This window comes from Phlebotomus argentipes, unplaced genomic scaffold (genome assembly GCF_947086385.1).
Source record: "Phlebotomus argentipes unplaced genomic scaffold, Phlebotomus argentipes genome assembly contig_5, whole genome shotgun sequence".
Taxonomy (NCBI): domain Eukaryota; kingdom Metazoa; phylum Arthropoda; class Insecta; order Diptera; family Psychodidae; genus Phlebotomus; species Phlebotomus argentipes.
In genome coordinates, this window is record NW_026776165.1 from 1,158,559 (window position 1) to 1,184,325 (window position 25,767).

General features: G+C 41.2%; 1 protein-coding gene across 1 annotated transcript in view; it reads right to left on the reverse strand.

The window, feature by feature from the left end:
• LOC132265845 (protein slit) overlaps positions 1–25,440 on the reverse strand; it is a 34,511-nt gene extending 9,071 nt beyond the window's left edge. The window contains exons 1-6 of the mRNA XM_059766628.1: positions 25,217–25,440; positions 4,778–4,849; positions 2,072–2,143; positions 1,626–1,697; positions 1,166–1,309; positions 733–968 (exon numbers count right to left, since the gene is read on the reverse strand). Of these exons, the coding sequence (XP_059622611.1) occupies positions 733–968; positions 1,166–1,309; positions 1,626–1,697; positions 2,072–2,143; positions 4,778–4,849; positions 25,217–25,440 (820 nt within the window). The remainder of the gene's footprint in view (positions 1–732; positions 969–1,165; positions 1,310–1,625; positions 1,698–2,071; positions 2,144–4,777; positions 4,850–25,216) is intronic.
• Between the last annotated feature and the right edge of the window lie 327 nt (positions 25,441–25,767).

Consider the following 25,767-nt stretch of genomic DNA (forward strand, 5'->3'; position numbering starts at 1 on the left):
TATCGCCAGCAATACACAATCAGCCACTGAATGTGTCATTTGCATAATTTTCCATATCACCGATATGAAACAAATCCTGTATAAATTATGCTGTACAAATTATCTGTGAATGATCAACAATTACCGCAATATGCTTTTTTTTTCACTGTGTAATTATGTATTTTGTTTATCTTGTTGCCAATTTCTCTGGATTAAATGGAAATTGTCCAAGTTACAATTTTCTATTTTCTGAAATGTCGCTCAGACAGCAATTTTCAATTCATCCTGCAGCTGCATTTTTCCTGCAACTCCTTCAGTTTTTTTCCTCCATTTCCCTTAAATTCAATTTGCCATTGGCATTTGCAGTCATAAATTAACAATTGGCAGCCAATTGCTGCGCATGGTGAGCTTGAGAAGTGCTGTAAATATCTCTCTCCGCAGTCGAGTAAACTAATTGGTGACTTATTTGAAAATAATTGTCGCAATTTGGTATTCCAATTCAATTATGTTACCAATGAATATACGATTAATTTTCTGAATAATTTATGCCACCTCATTTAAATGGCTTTTCCCCCCATTTCACATTTGCATTAGAGACAGCCGCGGAAGAAAGAGTTCATGAGTGGCGACAATCAAACTACTGATGAGTCGGTGGATATATAGTCCATTTGCCGCACACAAAGTGGAGCTTCTAAATGATTCATGTGGCGAAAAAAGGGGAAAATATGTGCTGTGGATGGAGAGGATTATTACCTGAGCATTTGAACTCCGAATCGTGCAGGTCACCCACGTTTTGTCCCTTCAATTGGCCCGGTGAATGGCACTTGGTGTGCGCTGCAAGACGTGAGGCACTCCTCAGGAATCTCGAGAACCAAGACAGATGACAATCGCAGGCAAATGGATTGTCGGACAGACGAAGAGCACGTAATCGCGACATGCCGCTAAATAAATCTTTCGGCAGTGTTGTCAAGTTGTTATTGTTGAGTGTTCTACAAGTTGCCATGTGATTTTTTTTTCTCCTCTCCATCGCGCGTCCGCCCCAGAGGGTGGGCATGGAAAGAGAGAGAGAGAGAGATTGGCGTGGGTGAGAGACAATTTATCGCTGGTACAAGCGCACTGATTTGCAATGGTAATTTATAATCAATTTACAGTGTTACTCCGGAGGTAATAACATTAAAATACTCACAGTATCTCCAATTCTGTGAGCCCCTTGAACGCCTGCTCGTCCAGACAAGTGATCTCATTGCTGTCCAGATGCAGACTCCGCAGGGACGAGGCGCCCCGAAATATCCGGCGTCCGACTGTTGTCAGTGAATTGTGAGACAAATCTCTGTGTGTGCCGAGAGAAATAAAAAGGGAGACCATTTAAATCATCACCATCTCTTCCCTATCTTTACACACAAATTTCTCCTTAATTAACTTAAATACTCGCGCGCGCTCGCATTTAATTAGAAGTCCACCTTTTGCCTCACATTTTGCAATGAAAAACCATATTTCCGCGGAAGAGCTTTCCACGTTGTCGTATTAAAGTGGATGTGCAGAACACGGCGGAGCATTTCGATGGAAGCTATATCTTGTGCCATGCTTATAAATAAATTCATGGTGTTTTCCATACACAACACCCCAATACAGCTATAAGTACTTACAGTCTAAGAAGATTAGCTGTGCTCCCCAAAAAGTTGTCTGGTATTGTTTTCAGCTTATTGTTGTTGAGTCGTCTGCAAAGTGAAACAAGTGAAATGTGAATAAATTGTATGAAATATAGCATTTAAACTACATTATACTGTATATCTCATGCACATTGTCGCCTTCATCAGCCACTATTGTATCTGGTGTGCTACAAATACCCCAAAAGATGTAATATTTGTGGTTTTTACACTCAAAATACTCGCAATTTCTGACGTTTTCAGTCGCAATTGTTCAAGAATTCAGATATGACGGCATTTGATGAAGGCAACGGCTCGCTTCCACTCCCGTGGAGACAAATAATTCACATTTATTCACTTAGCACATTGATATTAATCAACATTCTTGATGTGGGGATAAAATGGGCAGCAGCAATATTTCAAAATTAATAATATGTATAACTCACAATCTCTCCAATCTGCTCAAGTCCTGCAGTGCATTCTTTTCAATTGTATGAATTTGATTATCCGTCAATTGACTGCAATGAGAAAGAAGAGAAAAAAGCACCTTGAATTCAGTAATGAATCTCAACACACTCACTCAAAGCACTCACAATCAATTTACGCACGAACAAAGTGTATCAATGTGAAAATTTCAGTCACATTTAATCGCGAATAATGCTCAATTACTCTCGTGATTCCTGGCGCACCATTGGATAAATGCGAGAGATTATGGTGATTAAAATCAAGCGAATTTTATTAATCCTGTTAACAGTGCCTCAAAGAGCGCGTTATTTAACAAAAACCCACCCAAATTTATTGCCACCCAACAAATATTACCATCGCCGTATTAATTAACGCATAATAAAATAACATTCCACCTGAAGTTGAGACGCGAGCTGTGGAAGTTATAGAGTGGTAAGTTATTTAAAGTGTATATGGCAAAGTATTATACATGCATTTGTATAAAGAGAGGCTATAATGCTGTATCTCGGATTTCATTTTCTCGCTACACAGAACGAGATTTGTTTTTTCTTCTTATTCCCTCGTTATTTACAAGACTGTGATGGAAAAGACAAAAAAAAAATACTGCAGCATTTCACCGCACGGAACTTTTCACAACCGTGGCTTCATATTTATACATAATTCCAATTCTCACCCATCTAAAATGTCCGCATTTTATATTTTCTCCTGCAACAGCAGAAGCTTGGAAATTGCTGTCTTCGTATGTATTAAATGCGGAAAAAATTTTTATGTTAGGAGGAAACATAATATGAAAAAAGTCCATTAAGATAAGTGCAATCATAGTCAATGGTCGGACTGAATTGCAAGAATACTTTGATTCTCCGCCGATGATGATAACTCTGCCCAAATTTACCATGTGGTCAGAGAAATGCATTTGATGTTGTTCGGGTAATTAAAACAGTGGCTCTGCGCCATCACGAGCAATTCCATTCAATGCCAGACGCCAAAGAGTGTTATTTTGGGTTCCATACACACAAAAATGCATTTTGTACAAATGTGTGTAATTATAAATGAAACACCCATTTCGCATTAATTTTTCAATAGATTGTGAGCAAACTGAGCGGGAGACGAGCTGAATAAGAGTGGTGACAAATCAAATTGAGATAAAATTTAATGGTAGTAATTAAATTTCCAATTACCACTGGCATATTCATTTTAAAGTCTATATCACTCTATATTTGTACGATGTGTTAGAATACAGTGTATTGCGCCTGAATTGAGTGAATTTGTAGCGGAATGTCGGTTCAATTTTACACAAAATGTACTCACTGAGGGTCTCACTATAATATTTAAGAGAAATATAATTGCACTTTATCCTGCTTGGCTCTATAAAACCTCAATAAAGCTAAAAAAGCAACCCAATCTGCACTCTATTTTAATGAATAGCCTCTGTATTCACAATCCATTTTGTGGGATCCATTAGTTATTTTGTCTATGGTAAATATTATCACTTAATATTCCAATTGATTTGCATTTCATTAAAATTTCATAATCAGCCTGACCAAAGTGCTAATCGACATTTTATCAGCTGCACACATTTTCAACACACTCTCTTGTCGCACACAAAGGTTATTTCTCCTGTATTTTTTTTTAATTAAAATCATAAGCTTTGCAGTGAAGGATTTCTCCTTTATAGTCAGGATATGAAAAAAAATTGTGTATTGCGTGGATTTTTCCCCATCTTAAATTGCATATCTCATTTAATCTCGATTCACCAGCGCCGTGGAGCTTCATTAGGTGCCATTAAGAAACCTCCTCTGTACTCACTGTGCACTCCCTTCGTCTCGCTGGCCTCTCAATAGGAAACTTTGCTCTGGGCGTCTTGTATATATTAGATTTTACAGTGAGAGGGAAAAAGTGCGCGGTGAATTCCATCACACCGTCTTCATCCACCCCTATTTTAAGTCCACCCTCAATTTTTCATTCATTTTTATACGCTTTTTTCGCCTCCTCTCTTGTTTCTTCGCATCCCTTCACCCTCGTGCCCACATGCAATATTTATTCGTTTCAACTTCCTTCGCCCCTGACATAGGAGAGCTTGTGCGAAATTATTTACAAGGCATGCCACCTCGTCTGGGTGTTATATTCGCAAAATAAATAGCCAATATTATTTCCCAAGTGTCAATTAAATTTCGTGAAGCAGCTTAAGTGAATTCCCCCTCCGTCGGACTAATGCCGTGGCCACAGAGTGTGCTATTAAGCGGCTAGTGGAATATTTTCCTCCTTAATATATCTCCTGTGTCCTATTTCAATAAACACTGGCGGCTGGGTTGAGATTTAATAAGGGACATTCTGGAGCTTCACATATTGCCTCTTATTGTTGGCCCGTGTGTACACTGGCTATTATTGCGCTCAGAAGGACCCTCTCGTCTCTTTCCTTAACACTCCATCTACCAAGGATGGAATTATTTTAATACAGGCAATGCTGGCCACGCTGGCCCGTTGAGAAGTGTTTTTATTGCTCTTTTTCTTTGGTTGCAAATTGAAAAGCTATTTAAATTCTCTTTTTTTCTTTCTTTATAGAGAATTAACATTTTTTGGTACTCTTTGCGCCAATTGAAAGCAATTTGCATTTATCCATGGTGTCTAGCATCACATTTTGAGTGTTCCTTGTGCAATATTTCAGGATCTCTAGTGTTAATACTCACAGAATCCTGAGTCTCGGCAAATGCTGCAAGTCCGACTCATAGATGACGGTGATGTTGTTCCCTTGCAGGTCACTGCAATGAAATAAAGAATAATATACAGCGTGAGCATTGTTGCTTCTTACTTTTCGCAATATCCCCTCATAAATTACAATTAAGTCACCACCTTACGAGGTTTGGCTTGTTTGTCAACTCAATGTACTAGACCCGAGCCATCGTCATGCGGAATTGAAACAAATGACCGCTCCCATGGCCAGTGCATTGCATTCAATCTCGCCACAAATTGCAATATCCACTACTCCCACTGACCAGCCATTCTTGGACACACCATCGCCGGAATGTCAAACGGCAACATCGGCGACTCGGGGGCGATTTATTCATCCCCGGAGGGAGGATGGCTCTCCAGTTTGCCAATTCACCAATAGTCGGGAGTGTTTGTTCGTGCGAAAATCCTCCTCGACTTGAAATCACTATTTGCGGGTGAATACACTCAACGGTGACCATTTGTCACCACATCCTGGACTCCAAGAGTCACTCATATTAAATGGGATTTCGGGGTGCTGTGAAAGCTGAAATGTGTGTCTTTCACCGCACGGAAAAAGAGCGCCCTTATCGACCACTAATTTCGATAGAGATTGCATAGCATTTGTCGGCTATAAATCACATTTACTTCCCCGAAAATTGTATGAATGAATTTTTATGGTCGAAAACAAGCATTGCCAGAAGACACGTTGGGAATGTCTGACAAATATTTATGTTTATTTTTCAATGACTCGAAAGAATGTCTCCCATACAGTGAGTAAAGTTGCAGTTGGCAGCAGATTTGAGAACTTTTCTCGCGCACCATCCGATAAAATCACATTATATTTGCGAGAGTGCCAAATAAACTTACCTCACTGTATTATTCTTCCTCGAAGAATGTCCAACGCCTAACATACATATAGTGTTTATTGTTGTGGGTAAAATCAACACTTTTTACAGTGCTGGAGAAAAATCCTTCTGTCGCGTCATTTCATGTAAATTGTTTGAGTGGAAAATGGACTTGCAAATTTGCATTATTCACAGCGTTAGACAGAGATTCTGCAATTCAAATGTCTCTCAGTGTCGCCATGAAAAGAGTTCAAGTACAGCCAGGGAGTCAATAAAGAAATTAAAGTTGTGCCATGCATGACAATTAAGCTTCCGCTCATCAATTTGTATCTTCACACAAAGTGGATTGTGGCTTTTTATTCATAAATGTGTATTGATCAATAATTTAGCAACAAGTTGGAGAGTGGCCAATTGTCAATCACACAAGCAATTACTTTTTCAGCAATTCTGCTTCTCAATTTATATCAATTCCAATGTGGAAAATATGCACACTGTGGCAAATTTCTGCAATATTTACTCTCACGACTGGAGAGCAAATAAATATTTGATGGCAAAAATTCCATCCATGATAAATGGAAAGTAATAATTCATCGCTGGACGAGGGAATCTTCCTTCCCGATGCGGGATATGCCAATTAATGAGCTTTTTGACATCAATTTGCATGTGAATGAGTCACGATTTCAGGAGCCCGTCAGTTATATGCAAGAGTGACACATTTCACAATATGATCCAATCAATTTTTTACGCTTCTCCGAATATCGCTGCAGAGGCGACAAAAAAATGAGCGTGAAACTGATGGTCGGACGGCATCCTCCCTTCCGGACTGTACACAAGTTTCTTGCCCCCAAATTGGGTGCGGAGGTGTTGAAGAGTAATCCTGTAACATGATCCCGAACCACCCTCAAACCCACTTTCATCCTCCCCTCAAAAAAACAGACAGACTGTGGCGCGTATAAAATGTGCGGAGGAAACTACAAAACGTCGTGTGATTAACCCTTTCGTTTCCTCAGCAACCAATTTGATGTATGCGAACTCTGACGCTTCGCACCAGCTGATGATGATGATGAGATTCGCAGTGCTTTTTGCCCCCAAGGCTTCGGTGTGTGCGGATGTGTGAAAGAGGGTCTCCGGAGATGCGTGAAAGGGGGCTGAGGATAAATTGGACTCTGTGTGTAACCAGAAATGAACTTCTGTGTGTGGACAACCAAAAGACTTACAACTCTCCCTTGAACTTCTTCTGTGGCTCACTTCACTCACAGACTCTCAATAACGTATCAAATTAATTGCAATATAAATGGGCATTTGAGGCAACAGAGCATGAAACCAACTGGCGCAATAAAGTTGAGATCTTAGCAATTTTCTCCCAATTCAGCGGCAAAAATAAAACCAATGATGGCAATTGTACAGATAAATAATTGGCAATCATTTAGCGATTTACCATTTATCCGGGAATATTCAATTTAAGCCACTCCATAAGTGGTTTTCCCGAGGCATTAATTAATGGAAATTTTATTGAGTGAATTCGGATTGTGGCGCAGAATGTAGTGGAAAAAAGACACAAAGTGTTGAACATCCGAAGATAGAAGTGAAAATGCGCACATCATCGTTGATCGCATAAACATCACTTGTCTGCCTCTGCAATTGAGTATTGCACCAAATATTTTGATTAAAATTAATCCGGCGGGATGACTATTGGCCGTTGCCATGAGTAACAATAATCAAATTTGAACGATTATTGCCGTGCAGGGATTCATCGTGTGGCAATGATGCCATGACGAGAGACCACATTTCCCATCTCTATTCCCCATCACGTGGAAAACCATCCGCACATATCGAAATCCCGCATCTAAAGCACTTTACATTTTTTGCCATCATCCCTTATGCTTTCATTCCTCACAGAGAAAGAAGAGATGTGTAGTGAATTTATTCCAATGAGTGACTTTCTTTTGAACCTGTGATAAAATCACATTCTTTTCTCTATCATGTCAATTCATACTTTCTTTTATCTCGTCGGGCTTTTTCTTCTCCTCTTCGCCACCATATCTCTGCTCCTTGAGCTCCAGACGGAGAAAGTCGAGTGAAAGGGATGAATTTGAGGCGAAGGATCAAATTTCAAGTCATACCTTCCACTGTCAACCTTTGGGAAGCCTTTTTCCTCTCCACCAGCGCACAGACATTCAGGAAAGTGGGGAGGAAATTGGAAAAAGGATGAGTTGACAAGATATTTAAATAGTTTCATATTTTGACAAAAAGAAGTGGAGGATGGAAGCATATTGTATTTACCAAAGAGGATTGTGTTGTGATGAAGAAAGCGAAAGTCATGTTTGGGAGCAAGAAAATGTTCTTTTCTATATACACCACAACATATCCTTAATTATTTACTTATAATTACGCGAGGATTGAGTGCCTTGGTATGTTGGTCACGAATTACGTGAATAAATGTTGGGATTTCTCCATTAGTGGGAGGCAAAACAAAAGTGCAATTCATCAAGTGGAGGGAAAAGAGAAATATTGGATTTCATAAAGCCTTTCCGCCACTGTTATTCTAGCTAACGTCAAGAATACCTAATTTCTTGAAGGAATTACTCAATTAACGAAGTGCGAAACCCAGCAATGCTATTAAAATTTTCCACGTACAAATCATCATCAATTTTAAATTCACAAACACGCTAAAAACATCATTTTAATCATCTATGAAGCATTGGAAGGACGCAGAGTTTCCACAATTCCTCTTTCACCATTTGACCAGCGTCTTTATGCTCTCGGCAATTTCTCACCCATGGCACAAGAAGTAGAATATCATGGCGCTATTTTGGTTCATTGCAGATGGTTCAATTTAAAACTCATCAACAATGCATAAGTCTCAATGTGTATAGCGAGAGTGAAAAAGAGGAGATGTTTCGCCATATATACAAAAATATTCCTCTGCCCTGGATATTATTTTCATAGTCTAGGATCATTTTTCATTTTCCACTCTACTCACTGCCTTACACGCCGAATAGTGAAGTATAATTCTCTCTCTCTCTGTCTCCCTCTCCACTCTTGGGCCCTGTAAACTGAATTGTCTGTCCACCCGTCCATCCAAGGTACAAAATTCTGCCTCTTTTTCCGCCCTGCGACCATATCGTTTCACTATACATAGTACAATAAATCAAAAAAATATTTGGTTACATTTTTTCCCTCTCTCACTCTGTGTGCTTTCCTCTTCGTCATCATCATCAGGAATTTATGATCGCGGCAGATTTGATTTATTACACACTATATGTTTTTCGACGGGCCGGACAGCGTGCATTAAAGTATGTTTTATCAAGGGCCCAAGCGGAGGACAACGCGGGCCAAGACGCTCTCCGGCAGATGCAAATCGCGTGGGTGGTGGAGATGTAATTTTGCAAAGCATGGAGATGTGCCAGAGAGCGCTGGAGTGGATGAATGATGAGAGTGGATGCGATTGAAGTGGACGGGTAACAATATACCACTAATTGTGGAGTACGCCACACACTCAGTACTCAGGGGGTCATCAACAGGCGGATGAAGATGCTGGAGTGGTCCTCGAGATGCCTCCCAATCCCCGCCCGGCCAAAGATATCTTTCGCGCGCCACAATTGATTGAGGGTGGACGAGAGAGTGAGAGTCTCTAATCCGCTCTCGAGAACGCACATGAAATGCTATACATGTGAATATGAGATATCCTCTTCAGCCGCAGCAAATGGTAAGATAAACACTGAAATATTGAGATCATGCTTCTCATCTTTTTGCCATTCAATCACTCCCTAACCACACATTATGCCTAATTGCTCTCCACTACATATTCATCACGTACAAGCCGCGCAACGAGCCACAAAAAGGCAATTTGTTAGCTTCTCCATCTACCATTTGATTGGCGATTAAAAAAGCCGAGAATTATACACATGCTTCTTAATTGTGCACAAATTATGATTATGTTCTCCTTCTTTTTTTCTCCTTCTCGACATTGGAGCTCCCCTTTGCTGCTCAAATTGTCGTTGGCTGCATCAGCCTTGAGAGTCTAGCAATGTGAGCACATTTCAAGCTCGCCAAAGGTGAGGAAAAGCTCAATTGTGGCAAGTGACGATGCAGCTGGCGATGTGTAAATACATAACCTATGAGCAAATGAAGATTGGTCTGAGAGATATCCGGAGGAAAAGGGGCGGCAGTGGAGAAATACACTCCTCTCTTATTTTTAATATGCATGAAATGCCATTAAAAATAAGCTGTTAATGAGATCTCGGAGATTCTCTCGCGCGGCCCAAAGCAAATAATTCACCATCAAGCCTCCTTTGCAATTAATTCGAAAATCCATCTCGACAGGTTTTCCTGCTTTTCAGTGCACTTTCGGCGTGCTATTTTAAATTTTTAATTAGCCTAAACGGTGAATTTCACGCATTAGAAAATAATCCCAATTCGTCTATGTAAATAAATGTTGTATTATAGCATGTGATTAAAATCACATCCATTGACTTGTGCGCCGGAATTTCAACCGCCAGACCCGCGTTATTAACCACGGGCGCTAACAAGTTTCCTTTTGATATCAAAAGACGCGATAATTATGTTGAGATGATTGACTTCAATTCTCTGTTGCCACCTTTTTCATGTCGCTTAAAGATCTCTAAAGAGCGACAAGAGAAAATCTCTCACACTCCTTGTGAGGAAAGAAAACTCTGCATGGCTTGTAGTGGAAGCGCATGAAAATAAATATAATAACATTATTTATCAATATTCAAACATCGCGAGTGAAAATCGAACTCGGGGTTGGAGTAATCCAATCATGTATTGAGAGAGAGGAAGAATATAAGGCGGATGCAACCCTCGCAACTTGTTACGAATTTCCGGCACGTTCGATACGCATTTAGTGAATATTATGTCGCGTTGATACGTGCTTCGGCTGTTGCCGTGGCGTGGAAAAAGCGTGAGGCCACCCTCTTCGCAGCCCAGAGAGTGTGTTTCCACGCTGTGCCGAAGACATAAAGGTGTGTAAATTGGTTAGAGGAGGGAAATCAAACCATCTCATGATTAGTAACACCGACCGCACAGTTGAATTCATTCCATTAATATCATCACATTGTCATACAAAACACGCCACGCTTTCCTGGCTCCTTCTCCGCCCCTCCTCTCCCTCAGGAAAAATACAACTTTAATTAAATTGAAAATAATCATAAACAGTGAGATGGCTTACTTGATTGGATTCCTCAATTCCCCCACAGGATTTCCACCCGCTTCATTTGAATTTAAATCAATAATAGAGAGAAAGAGAGAGAGAGAGAGAGTCGTGTGGAAAGAAGACCAGAAGCAAAAGAATATCATTATTGATCGTGATGTTGAGTAATTATAGACGAGATGATGTTCTATGTCATTCACTGTCAGCATCACGCAGATCCCCTATCGCAGCGATGTAAGAAGAGAATTTACTTGCGAGATGAAAGTGTACATAATTGGATGAATAAACATCAAAAGATTTCCCAGCACCCAATCACAATTTGCTCCTCAATTGAATCACACTATAGAGAATCCATCTATGCACAGTGGTATTTATATCAAAGTAAATTACAGCCGAAATTCTACCAGAGCCGCAGACACTTTAGGAATGGTTTTATATACACATTTTCTCCAGTCACCACTTCTTGTGAGCTTCGCCGAGAAGAATTTCTCAATTCAAAGTACTATTAAACTTTTTTCTGCGTGATACGCTATTACAGTAGTGGAAGAATTCGCTTGTTATACAATATATTGTATTTCAAAGGCGACTGCAAGGGCGAGAATTATGAGCTGTATGCTCGCTTTGTTGCTCTGTTTTACCTTCTCTAACAGTTCTTCAAAAGACACTGTCTAATTAAACTTCCAATGCAATTTCATAACTATTCATGTCAAAGGTTACACATTTAGCATCAAATCAGAGACTGAAACGAAAAACCGCAACTGTAGGTTCTCAATCAATTACATTACAACCTCACTTAGAAACCACCCGCTCATAGTGCACTAAATATGGAGTGAATTTCATGGGTATCAATAAATTGCAATAAAAGCAAATGGAATAATGTTTCATCCTATCGAAATACCACCTTAAAAAGGGTGGATGAAGTTAAAATTTTAACGACTCTCGAGGAAAGGGAGCCTGAGTGTAAGTCACAAGCCACCCGTTATCGTAAAACGTGGTGAGATTTTATTGCAGCGCGCCATGGGAAAGCATAGGGAGCGCGAGGGTGTGAGAAAAGGTCACATCATGATAAATTGGCGCCACTCAATTAGTCATATCTATGCGTCTGCAATTTAGGAATTTCATTCATGGCGCGACATTGTTGATAATTTCGAAATGTTAGGTGTATAACACAGACATTCTCTGTGTCTGTGCCGCAATAATCGAAAATATAGGGAGAACGCACGTGCAGGGGTTGGAGCGATATATATTCAGGGAGTGATAAAGTGGGGAAGGGTGCCAAAGAGTGTTTTGAATCCTGAAAATGGGGAAACTGTGTATAATTGCGGGAAGTTCATAAAAGTGTAATTCGTTAGGCGAGAGAGGCGTTATATGGTGTAGCGCAATAAATATGATACCAGAAGGAGAGAGACGACCGTTTCGCCCATAAAATTTATGACATTTTGTCGCGCACTCTGTGCATTCTTATGGCACGAAATGTATTTGGCCCACCCCCATTCCCCAAAGTCCTTTCTCTCTCTCTCACCCCACACGTCGTCCCTCAGGCGAACTATGGCGGAATGTCTATACATACACACACTTTTCGGAAGGAGATAGCACACTCTGGCGAAGGGGATGAAGTAATATGAAGGGATGTGGGAGCGAAGGAGGGAAAAAGGAATCATAGAATCTACTAAAATTGAGCGAGAACCACGTTGGTCTTCTATAAATGTTTAGTATGTTATCGTACGAGTTGGTATTTCACTCTCCTCGCCATGCCCATAAAGCAAAAGCCCAAACCCACCCTTTCTCCATGCCAGTCGAAGGGATTGACTTTGTCGCCTTGTGTCTTTTCTCACTGGGGCCATGGCAAAAAAGTCTCTCGCCTCTTCCACTCTCTGTCTCTGCTTCATACATTTCATATATCCCACTTCAGTTGTTGCTCCTCGGCCATTTCCCAACGCGCCGCACTCGGGGTGGGAGAAAGCTATTGCTCGCCTTGAGATGTAATGCATGTTAGAAAAGCCACAACAGAAGTAATATTTAACCATCAAGCATAGTGAGAGACTTTCACGGGATTCACAGGAGTAGAATCTGAGGCAAATGAAATTATATCATGACACTGAAATCCCATAGTAAATCCGCACATTTCACTCTATCGAACAAATTTCAGAGCATATTGAAGAAAATACGACAACAATAGAGAATTGAGAAATTGCAAACTTAAAGCACAACGTGTTAGCCACACTCCTGAGTGTGTGCCAGGAAAGTATGGAGTCCAATTAGGGGGGGCGAAAAGAGTGTGGCGAAGGAAGAAATCTCACTGGAGTCTGTGGCAATTAGTGGAGTGCATTTGAATAATCTTTGCTGTGGGTGATTTCAGCACTTTCTCTGTCGCCTTGCCTAGGGTGAAAATCGAAATGCAAATTGGCTGGAAGTGTGAAAGACTTTGGGAGTATCTCCATTAAAACTAATGCACAGCTCTTAATTTGATTACATCGCCACACCATCAATACTTCATCGCTAAAGCATTGCTTAACTGGGATTGGTCATGGCTTTGGCAAATATTTCTCTTGCATCTTTACGATGTCTAATTGATTTATTCTCTCTCTCTCTCCTCCTAAATGTCAAAGACACCTTCTTCTGCTCTTCCTCGGAAATGACGTTGTGACTAACCAGCAACTTTATTATCGACCAAGCCATAAATTACATATTCACATCGTATAATTTCTAAAACTCTAATCATACTTTGTACACACATATCTATTTCCAGCCTGAATTCCACACACATGGGGAAGTTTTTACGTTTATTAACCAATCATCTCCACTTGTGATCATTAAACATTTTATTAATGCATTTTAGTGGCTTCAACTTCATTGTAGAAGTCGTTCCCACAGCATTATGTTCACCGCTTTTCTCTCTCTTGTACAGAATACCTTCTCGAAATTCCTGACATACTTCCATCATACGGGGAAAAATCAGTTTCAGTTTCTAAAATGCCACAAATGAATTCTCTAACGATATTACACAAGAGAGACTGTCAGCTTGAGAGCAATGTAGAATACCGGAAATTGCATTTTCAGCATTCATCTTCATCCACTGGGAGACACAGTGTATCTGCGCACCCATGAAACACCCTCCAAAGCAGCGTAGTGATAAATTCAACAACTTCTTGTACCTCTCATTCGCTACACACGAATATTCCAGGGCGCAACACACGAAATTGGGTTAATTTGCGTCAATTAGTCAAAGTCGAGGCTGCAATTCCACATTTCATCTCGCACATTTCTCGACTCCGCCAGTGCTTTGCCTGCGTGGCTTCCATGTGAAGAAAATATCGCACAGTAAAAGAAGTGCGACTTCTCGCTGGTTCACCAATTAATTAATTTCAAATTCACAGTATGTTAATTTTCTCAGAGACCGCGCGGAAAAATGCTCAGAGAAAAGAGTCGTGCAACTGATTTTTCTTCTTCTCGTCAATATTTCATGTTATTTACATTTCTCTCATGGGCGCGCAGAAGGGTATATAATATCGAGAGAGCGTGGAAAGTGACACTGGATATATTGGCTAACTTATCTCTACCTTTATGTACACATTTCATTCTTCCATCCGCACAGTGAGTGAGAAATTCTGCCTCAAACAACCTGCCTGGACTTCTCTTCGTTTGCCCAAGCACCATCAGAGTTTATGCTATTGGGAATCGATAAACACCTGCACGACTTGCAAATTAATGTTGTGAAACTGCCAACTGGGCTAGCAAGAATCTCTATGCACAGGCACATAGCTGTGGAGTTTTCTTCTCTCTCTCCCATCGCAAGAATATTGTAAGTCCATAATACATATTTTATTTATACTCCAGCACAGGTAATTTATTGGTAGATGCATTGCAGAGTATTTTATTTGGAATCTCCATTGCAAAACTCGCTATGTAAAAGATTGTTGGTCAAGAGACTCGTTATATCTCAAAGACGATTCAATTAGTTGATATAAGGAATGACGTGAGCTGCGCAACGTAAATTTACCCAAAATTATTACACTCGCAAGAAGTTAGATAAAAGGTGTAATTAATAAGTGGATCTTATTTATAGATCCAGGACATTCACACCGCCAAAAACACATAAATCATCTACTTTTTCTAATCATAAAACCAATTCATCGTGCTACTGTTGCAAAGCGATTATTTGCAATAAATTGAACTCTCAAAGAAATACAAAATATAATAGACTTTCGCTCTGTTCAACTCAATTTAGAGGCCCAGCAATCAAAGGCAACAGATGTTGTTGTTGATTGCTAGAAGAATAACATCAAGATAATCCGCCCTTTGACTATTCTTTCGTGAGAAACACACACAAGACAGAATTCAGAAGTGCAACAGCCTTTCTGCAGCACATCCGATAAGAGGTTATTTATTTTCTAGCCAGCTCATGTAAGAATCCTGACGCTGCACTTCTTTATATAGAAACACCGCAAGAAAGTCTATAGAAATCCAGCAGAACGGAAGAAAATTTAGTCAACATCGATGCTGAATTTATTTCGGATTAGTAAGTATAATAAGGGCAGGAGGGCATTTCCTGTGAGATTTTCACCCTACTTTTCTTTCGCCTCGTCTTCTTGGTGAAAAAGGAAATCCCCTCCATATATAACAGTGAGTCCATTTTCTCTGCAAGAGCCACTCTCTTCGCTTTGCTTTTCTCAAGAAGGGTGTCCCTCTATGACAGCGCGAGCATGCGAGATGCTGAAAGTTGACTGGCAGAGTGAAAAAAGAACCTCTACATTGAATGATGAGTTCCACCGTTCACTTGAATAAATACATAAATTTAAGCGCGTAATTTGATATACACATTATAATGGTGGATGGCAAGAACTGTACACCAGAAGTATTTTCATTGTAGAAGAACTTAAAGGAGCAATCATCCAATCGATGAAAGTACATAAACCGATTTCACTTGGGTTTCACATATCAAACTTCCAGTTCTTAAATTACGAATTATGCTGCGTCTCTCATTCGGCAGAAGGGCTTCGTGAGGCGGCGTTGCCGAGAAGAAGGAGAGAGAGAGCGATGCGATAAGAGTGTGACGTGGGCGTTTGGTTATTTATTGGCTCTACCAAAAACCGATTAAAGACGTCGCATTCTGCAAGATTCTCTCGCATGAAAATACACCGCAAGGAAATCACTGAGTTAAATCAGTCAACAATGTAATTCCCATCAATAGAGTGACATTTTTTTTTCATGTGTCTCTCCTAAATCCAAACCATCCCTCGTGGAGTGTTAAATTTACCATGACGTGTGGAGAAGACATTGACTGAGATAAGGATTTCGATAAGGGACACAGATAAGCGCTCTCCGCCTCCCTCTTGTCTTGTTTTCGTGCCTTCTGAGGCTTCTCGAATTATATTTCACGTGTGATCCGGAGAGAATTTGTGTGTATGGAGATAAGAAAGATTTATTCCACCGTGATTCAAGCCAGCAGATGCAGGCATTCCAGTCGTTCATCAGTTTTCCCTTCCCATGTATACAATCTACATATCGTTGGCTGAATCACCTGATATGATATTGACAATTGGGCAGTTTTGCAGATGATTTTACTGGACAAATTTACTACGTTCGTAGATTGTGAAAGGGAAATTGTGCTCTGTTTCTGGATTATTCTCAAAATGCATGCGATATTCGGTGATGCAACCAACGATATTACGTCTTACGTCGACGTCGTGAGAGACCAGTCGAAGTAGCATATATACAGGCAACGAAAAACGGAATTCCGTGAAGGATTACCGATTAGATCGAATGACAATACATTTGGATTGTTGAGAAGACGAGGAGGAAACTCAATAGGATCTTTACCACACACCAACACCATATTTGAGTACCCAGGAATCTCTGTTTGGTATAAGGAAGAGGAAAAAAAGCCACGAAAGACGAATGACAAAATTCTGCAGAAGACACGAATGAAAATGGTGAAATGATAAATATTCAAGTGATTTTTTCCATTTCTCGTTCATTCGTTCACTTTTTATTTGGAGGCCGCACAGTGTGAGAAAGAGAGAGAAAATCATCCGAAAATGCTTCTTCATGGTTCACAAAAGACAAGAATCTGCGCGTCTCGTAAATTTTGTGCTTCGCTCCCCCCGCACAAGAAGATTTTATATATGGTCTTGCGGAGTCTCTGTTCGCACACCTCGAGAAGGAGTTGCTGATGCATGAAAAAATACGTAGAATTTGTCACCTGGAAAAGATGACTCCCTTGCCAGTGATTTCGATTTACTACCCGAAGAGAATCACACGCACACATTTTACATTTCACTGCGACAACATATCGTCAAAGTGAATTATTAATTTTCTGCGTCTGGCAACAAAGACAAGCGCGCGCCTTCTTTTTTATTTCTCGCGCCAACTCTGGACAAAATTAAATTCCTCTACTTGAGCAACCGCACAGTGGAAATTTGTCCAAGCGTGGCCAAATTATTATAGAAATTTGTGGTGTCATTTAATGTGTCGTCTATTTCTGTTTTCCTTCCCACATGAAAAAACCCCTTCTTTCCCTCCCCGCGCGAGCGCCTTCTTTTCTCTCCTCAAGAGCCACAGAGAGGAAAAATGTAATTTTCAGTGGCATGCAATTTTCACAACACACATATTTTCAGAAATGTCTCAAGTGTTCATCATAAAAGTGACTGGAGACAATTTATTTTCACATGATGGCACATCATAATTAACCAACGTTGCAACAGAATTCTCCTTTTTGACTAGCACAGCAATAGTTTCCTCTGCAACACAGGGAAATAAATAAAGAACCACAGATGCTGAGCATGTTCAACTTAAGCGCTCCCAAGAGGAAATTTGATCTATTCTGTGTCAAAGTCTATAGACAAACAACAATCTATCCCTTGACGATGGGATTCCATGACTAAAACTTCGCAGAGGTACGGAGATTGTGTATCAATGGAATTCTGATGCCTCTGGGCAGAAGTTGGAGATTGCATCAGCCAGAAAATACGAATGTTGCAGTTTTCACGCATGAGAAACACATCAAGTCATCGTAACATATAAATTACGGGGAAAAAAAGCATATATTTGTGAAATCCTTATTGAGAGATTTTATCATCGTTTTTTTTTGTCTTTTCTTGAAAAAACTGGGAAAGCCAGAGCGAGAGACATAAACAGCGTGGGTCAGACGAGAGAAAAAAAAAGAAAGGAATTCACCTGCTGTGAAAGATGAAAGACTATGGAACATATCGAAAAAGTCCGGACGGAAACAACACGAGTCGTCAGACAAAGGAATACTCTTTTCTCGAAATTACACTCTTGGTCCGCTTGTCGACGAATATCATAAATATTTTATTTATAAGGTATTTGCTATTCTAAATATCTTTGGTGAGAGAGAAAAAATATCCTACAGTCCTTCTTTTCATCCATAATTAATGAAATACCTCGCATGATGGGTGAATTAAAACTTTCCCACACACGCGCGCGTGTGATTAGGTTGACCATCACAGTGGTGGGAATTAAATTATGTCCCCAGCATTGATTGCAATGCTTCAGAACGAGAGTGAGAGAGAGAAAGGCTCCTCGGCAAATGGCGTGCTGAATTAAATGAGAAAGAGAATTGCAGAGCAATAAATCTATAGACATCCAATTTGATTGACGCTCGGGAGGAGCAGAGAATTTTATAGTTCAATTTGCAATATCAACCTAAGTAGTTGGTACTTGAGCATATTGCTCCGTAATGTGCGCGACATCTGCCTTTAAATTGCAAGCCATCGGAAAATTGATCACCCTCCTCTTAATGCTATTCCGAACGCTCACAGTATATAGGTATGAGTGGCAAAGATGTGCTCCTTCTTCGCACAGGAGGTCTCTCTCTTCAGCCCACCGGGACCTACCCAGGCAGGAAATTAAACCTGACGGAATGAGTTTTAATTAAAATTGAACAAACGGATAAAGGAAAAATGGATAATGATGTTTTTGTGTTTCGGATTTCACTAGTACATAGAGTGTTATATGTTTATACAAGTTATGAACTTGACGACGGTAAATTTCTTAATTTCGATTTCTCACCACTTCCTCTTTCGCTCACCCTAACAAACTCCCACCTTTCCTTCATTCCGAGGCACTTTTGCGTAAATTCACGCCGCGAGGGTTGCAAAAGAGTTTCTCGTAAAATTTAACCCTCCCAACAAATTCTCCACCTTGCCTTGATTTATAATTCTATCTCTGTGACTACACCGAGTGTCATGCACAGGAAGAGCAACAGTAATAAGGCCGCGGGAAGTCACTGGAATTCCTCAGTCCGGAAACATTTCTAAATTATATCCTTAAAGTTTGTCATTAATATGGTTTTAAGAGATTCTTAGAAAAAAAATCTCGAATGAAAACTCAAGGAATCCACGATCAGTTCTATATTTTTGAAGTATCTGTGATTTTGGCAAGCGAATTTTCGTCTCAGTTGAATAGCTTACCTTATTAATTCTGCAGCGCCTGTTGCTATGTGTATATATATTAATTTAAGACTTTTCGCAGCGAGAGAGTGTGTTTTGCAAAGGGGGACAAGCCGCCCATTTATCATAATCACACAGGGTAGTCGCGAGAGTGGCTAAAGGTGTAATAGCAGTGAGTGAAATAAAATGCCTCCATCCCATTATCATACATTAAAGGTGTGATATTGATTTTTGTGCATAAAGCGAGCCCTCTTCAAAAATTGAGACACTCACACACTAAACACATAATTTCAATTTCCACCCTTTCAGCCACGGGCGCAAGTGGGAAAAGGAAAAGAGTGACGCTCGCGAGAGAGGAATAAATTAGTGGCCGAAGAAGGTGGAGAAGCTTGTCTTCAGGTGGCAACACTCAATTTACGCTCAGCAAGACTCGCCAGATATAAGTTGAAGGGAGAAAATATAAAGTCAATAATTGTAGGCATGACATAAGAAAATTTATATACAATTTCATGCCTTGCCTGAGAGACGAAAAGTCCTTTTGACGAAGGAAATTTATCCTAATTTTCCCAATTTCTTCACGCTTCACCTCACCAAAGCCCATCAAGAGGCGACTGGTTGAGAGACAGACTCTTTTTGGGCATGAGAGGAAGTTAATTGCAATTTAAATGTGTAACTTTGTTTTCCCATCTTCTGTGGGGGGCATGAGAAAGGGGGAGGAGAAAAGGGAGGGACATTCATATGTATATTTCATATTGTTGCGCCTCAATTTAGCAAGCGAAACACCACGACAAAAGTACACACAATGGACTTCCACTAATTTAATCAACAATCTGAGAGAGAGAGAGAGAGAAAGAGAGACTCGCAGTGCTTTTTCCAACCCTCAGATTTTATCTCGAGGAGTAATTTGTCATGAAAGTGTCATAACATTTCGCTCGGCCAATTTGCACACTTTTTCATGTGTGCATTTTCAATTCCCTTTCATCCGCGCCAATTGCCACCGTCTGGCCCTCATGTACGTAATTTACTCTCTTGCCTAACTAATAAATCACATTAAAACCCATTCGGATGATAAGGGACTGTGCGAGGTAATTTTGCAGTGAGTCAAGGAGTTTTCACGTCAGCAATTTGTGACTATGATTTAAAGTCGTGAGCATTATTTATTGCTATCCAACACACCGAACAGGAGGATGTCAAATAAAGGCTTCGAGAGACATTGTTGGTTTTTCAGTTGTATCACAAAGAGATGCAACATCTTGAAATTCAGACGTTTAGTCCGTCAATCAAGCGAATGTCTTATCCAAGTGGAAACAATGCTCTGTGTGCAACCCTGAACGCGGAGAGAGGGAGAGAGAATGTGTGTATTTATAAAAGTGCTGAGTGAAGCAGAAATGCAAATCTTTCAATGGACACTGTATGTAATAGTGAGGAGCTTAAGTGGATACTTTTTAAACTCTTCGCGAGCATGGGCGAAATTTTATGTGAAATGCTGCAGATGGATGATCTTGAGTTCGAGAGTGCTCATATTGGATAATGTACACATAAAACAATACACGGAGCGAATTTTAATTGCCCTCAAGCTTTAAAGCTCTCCCGATGCATGCTTGAACTCTGGGAGTTCATGGATAAAATTCTCATGAGCTCGCATGGCGGAATAGGGATTTGCGCCGTGCGATGGAACGGAGAACAATATAAAGGCGATCGACAGTGAACATGTTTTGCCATCATGATGAAGCCGTGGTGTCTCAATAGGGGCTTCAATTGCAACTCCGTCATCGCACCACATGCACTTTATAATGCCAAAAGGAGATGGAGAAGGACGAGTGGCGGAGCAGCAATTTTTCGCCACATCTTGCATGCCATTTCCTCTCCATGCAAACACACACAATTTTGTATGTGTGACCGAAAAACCGGTTGCAGTGATTTGCTATTTTGTATGTAATACAGTGTACATAATCCTACAACACTATGGCGCTGCAGCACATTGCATAAAAGGCCAATTTTGTGCAACAAATACGGAATATTGTGTATATGGATGGCGAAAAGAAGAAAGGATATCCAAATTATCATAACCCGTCGACCTCTCTTTGGAACAATATGTATGATTCACTGCCATATATGCCTAAAAGAGCTGACATAATCCGATTATGCTTATAATTGTCCCTCCACAGCACATGCAAGCGTGACTCTGGATGTCAACGCATTATTCTCTCTTCCGCAGCCCCTGCAGAAAAGGATCAATTGTATGGCGGACTATGTATGCCCTCAATAACACGATGGTTGCTATGTATAGAGCAATTTTCCCACGACCAATTAATAAGCATGTCGAGTAATAATTGTGTTAGGAGTTTGGGCATTATTTTTCTCTGCCAGTTCAGAGGTTGATTCGTGATCAAGAGTTCTTTTTCATCGCATGTTTCACCTTCTCATCTTCCAAATTCATGCATTTATGCCACACGGCAAAATATCTTCTCAGCGCGCGCGGTGGAATCAAGATAAGAGAACAAATCCGTGAAAGACTTTTGTATATAATGGCACCTTATATCACTCTCTGCTCGAACACTATTGGAATATCGGTTGTGTTAAATGGCACACGCAGTGAGAATTGATTGAAATTCTTCTGTGATTGTCGATGCCTCAAGCAATTGTCCGTTAATTGGCCACTTTTTCCACACACTCTTGTCCTTTTTTACATGCATAAAATTAACAAATCGATTATCATATTATGTCCACACAACGTGGTAAGATGTTGTATGATAATTTTAAGTCAATAAAATTCTTACACTTCTCGCATGGTCACTTCCATCACCCATTACTCTATCTGCATGCTCTCTCAATCCACTGAGGACGACAATGGGCGCGCTTAAGCAGTGGCTAGTGCAACTGACGATTTTGTTGGTGGCAGAAAAAGTCTGAATGCAACCTCAGGTTATTTATTCAGTGCATTTAATTATCACACTCTCTGTGGTTGTCCCGGAGGCGTTTATTAAAAACAGGTACAGTGTGTCTGTGTGCTGAATCTTGTTTATCATTAATGTTTTTCACCCTGAAAAAAAAGAGTCACACAAACGAGGATGACAATAAAGCAGAGAGGCGATTACTCTTGAGCACAGAACTTCTCCTCCTCACCCAGTGTTAATGCAATCTATTATTTATGTTCTTGAGCCCGTGATCCACCACAGAGTCCCATTGTTCGGCACTAGCTCCTAGTGCAATTCTGAGGCTGAATATGAAGTCCTCTGCACTTCCCCTCTTTCATTGAATGGTAAATTAACTCCAAATTGTTGTCACTTTTGATAGCATGTGGACGAGACGTTTTCTATAATAATTGTCCAATTCACTGGAGTAATCTTCAATTTCGGTTGGATGTTGAACACTCCTCATTGTGCTTAAGAATTGCCATCTGATAACGTCGAACCCCGTCGCATTTGAGACACCCCTTTTCACACAGTAATTGCACGTCGTCCTTCATTCGCCTCTTCGAGGCCCTGGAGGACTATGGCACTATCGCCGAATGAGATCTGCCAGGCAGATTCACTATCCCGCACACAGAGAGAGAGAGAGATAGGGAGACGAGACAGTTCATTCATAGGCAAGTGGGCAAGTGGGATGTTATTCAACAACTTCCGATGGCCACACCATTCACCTCTCGCAACACCGATAGCATTTATATTTATTCCAATTGGGGCACACAAATTAATACCCGACATCATAATTACACCCTGCAGCAGAAATACTGCATAATTTCGGCCTATATAACAAACATAAACGAACCTCCCAAACTATAATGCCGCACTTCCTGGGTAATGTTCCAGTTAACATATCGCAGCACGTCCATTCCCTACAGTTCTCCGCTGAATTTGACAATCAAGAGACTTCTCTCTGGCCCGGGGAAGACTCCCGTGCGGAGTACAAAGAAAGCCTGAGCAGCCCATGCTGCGAAGCAGTGCAAAAGTACGCCTGAGCACACTTTTGGACGTTCGTCAATTGACAACAAAGGGCGCGCTACCCATTTCTGGCATGAGGAAACAATAAGGAAACAATTGTTGTTCCCTCGACGTCAAAGTAACAAAAGTGTATGGAAAACTATTTCTTTACAACTGCGCCAACTTGTGCCATTCCTCGCACAGCAATAACGTATAAACAGAAGAATGCACCCACACCTGACCACCCACAGTCTCCCAGAGAAAATCAAGATCTCCCAGAGAAGCACATTGCTGGCGAAAGAAGCCAGGCAAATTGCATGAATTTATTCGCCACAAAGGAAGGATCACAAGTCAAGTGACTCGTGCATTGACAGACTGGGTGGGTTTTGAAGGAGCTGTGAAGGAGGAGATTAGAAATTGCTTGACTTCTGCATTCCTCATTTCGTACTGTTTTTCATGCAAATGCAACCACCAGGCGTCTCCATCGGCTGCCGTGCAAAAGGCTGTAGAAGAATGCAAGATTGCTGGAAATATCATATGGCATTTCATCTCATCCCCATTCTGGGACACTTTTGCTCCGGCTTTTCAATTCCTACGCCACCCAGGACAATGGCAAATTGCCGCTTTTTCACATTTTCCCGCAGAAGAACACACAGCATGAGATTTCCCAGCAAAGTGTGTGTCTGCCAACGACATAATATCTCGTAATTTTCCGATTTTTTCTTCCTCCTCGCGCCACCCATAGTCAATCTGGTCGTGGCACAATGCCTTTTGCGAAAATGTCGCTGACTGGGGGATTTTCTGCAAGCCAAAGACGCGAGCGATCCTGTGAATTTGTCGAAAGTGGCTCAAGTGCCACACATACACGGCATGAGCAGCTCCAAATAATCATAAAACATCCAAAAGTGCTTTTCAATGCAAATTTTCGCTTCCCTGTGTGGCTTGGCGTTGGCGTATATCAAATCGGCGCGCCCCCACAGACCCAAAAGCACCCAAAAGTATGTATATGAGGGGTCCTTGCACTATTGCCTGGGCGATATTTAACTTTCGCATGATTGAGTTGTCAACAGTGTTTTCAGGATGAATACATCTCACTCTCGCTCGCAACCCCGCGCCGAAAGTGGCAGTGAGTGGGAGATTGTACTCCCTGGGATTGAATGGTTTTTGCCAGTTTATGTGAAACAATAAGGGTCACCCCGCCCGGAAGGGCGGACGCTTGGCGCGGGGGAGACATTAATAATGCGTGCTGGGAGGAAAGCGAGAATTTCATGGTAAAACGCGAAACTTTTCACCACACTTGTCGCCCAAACCCACACTAAATACTCCACACGACCATCACATGTTTCGAATATGATGAGTATGAAATCGATTATGGGGCGCCCGGCTATTGTACGCGCGAACTTATGGGATTTCATGTGCTCGTTGCATGGCAATTGAAACAATACGATATTGTGGAGGAAGAGCGCGGTTAAATTGGCGATTGACTGATTTACGGGGTCGCTGTCGATCCTGAAAGTGACAAAATCTCTGCCGCAACACAACTGACCAACATAAAAAGTGCCCAAATAGCATTTTCACACACAACACAGCCCAGAATTTATGCCACTGCTAATGACACATCCGCTATTAAAACTACCACGGATTTCGCACTATATATTGTCCAGCAAGAGAGAGAGAGAGAGATATTTTATCGATAGACAATAGAGATAAGCAGATTTCAATGCCCATTAGATTATAAAAGACTTCCGTTCGGCCTAAATTTCTATGGAATTCTCAATAGTTAATCTTTGCTTTCGGGCAGATTTTAGAATTCTTTGTCACTTCCTAAGTTCATCAAGACCCTGTCTTCCCCTATAGTTTCTCCCAGGAACTCTATCTCGCATTTGATATCAAAGGCCAGATAGCGACATTGTTTACACGAGGAAATAGTTGAAATTGATGTAATTAAATTTGGTGTGTCTTCTTTCGGCCACTCCTCGACATTCGCAACATGACGGCGATCTCTATCTAATTCCGGCAAGTGCCATTAAAAATTCCCCCGCAGGAGAGGAAGAGTTATACTTACAGTCTCTCGGTGTCGATGGGGAGCTTTCGTGGCACTTGAGACAGTCCCCTGTGGGAGCAGTCCACCGTCTCGCCGCTGCACGTGCACGGGCGAGGGCATCTCGACGAGCCAATGTCCAGCGTGGCCAGCGGCGATGCCCACATCTGACCGTCGCTCTGATAGTTGGCCGGCTCGGCCCATGTCCATGCCCAGAGGAGGCTCAGCAGCAGGATCCGTGTGGCCATCTTCGGCGCCACACTCCGCACTATCGCCCCAAGCATTTCACATAAAACTATCTCTGCACTCACCACCGCACTCGCAATGCGCTCGGCACTCTAATGAAATTCTTCCTTTCGAATTATTCGGCGCAAAAAATCCGTGTCACCACTTCAGGCGTGCCAAGTGGATGGTACTTGCGGCGAGCACTGTTCACACTTCAGCAGTACGGTGAGTTCCTGGATAAATCTGCAAAGCAATGGGGAGATACAGATGGTCAGAAGTGATATACATTGAGAGTCTTAGGGACACATTCTTCCTATCTACCCTTGCTGCACAGAGCCACAGAGTGGCGC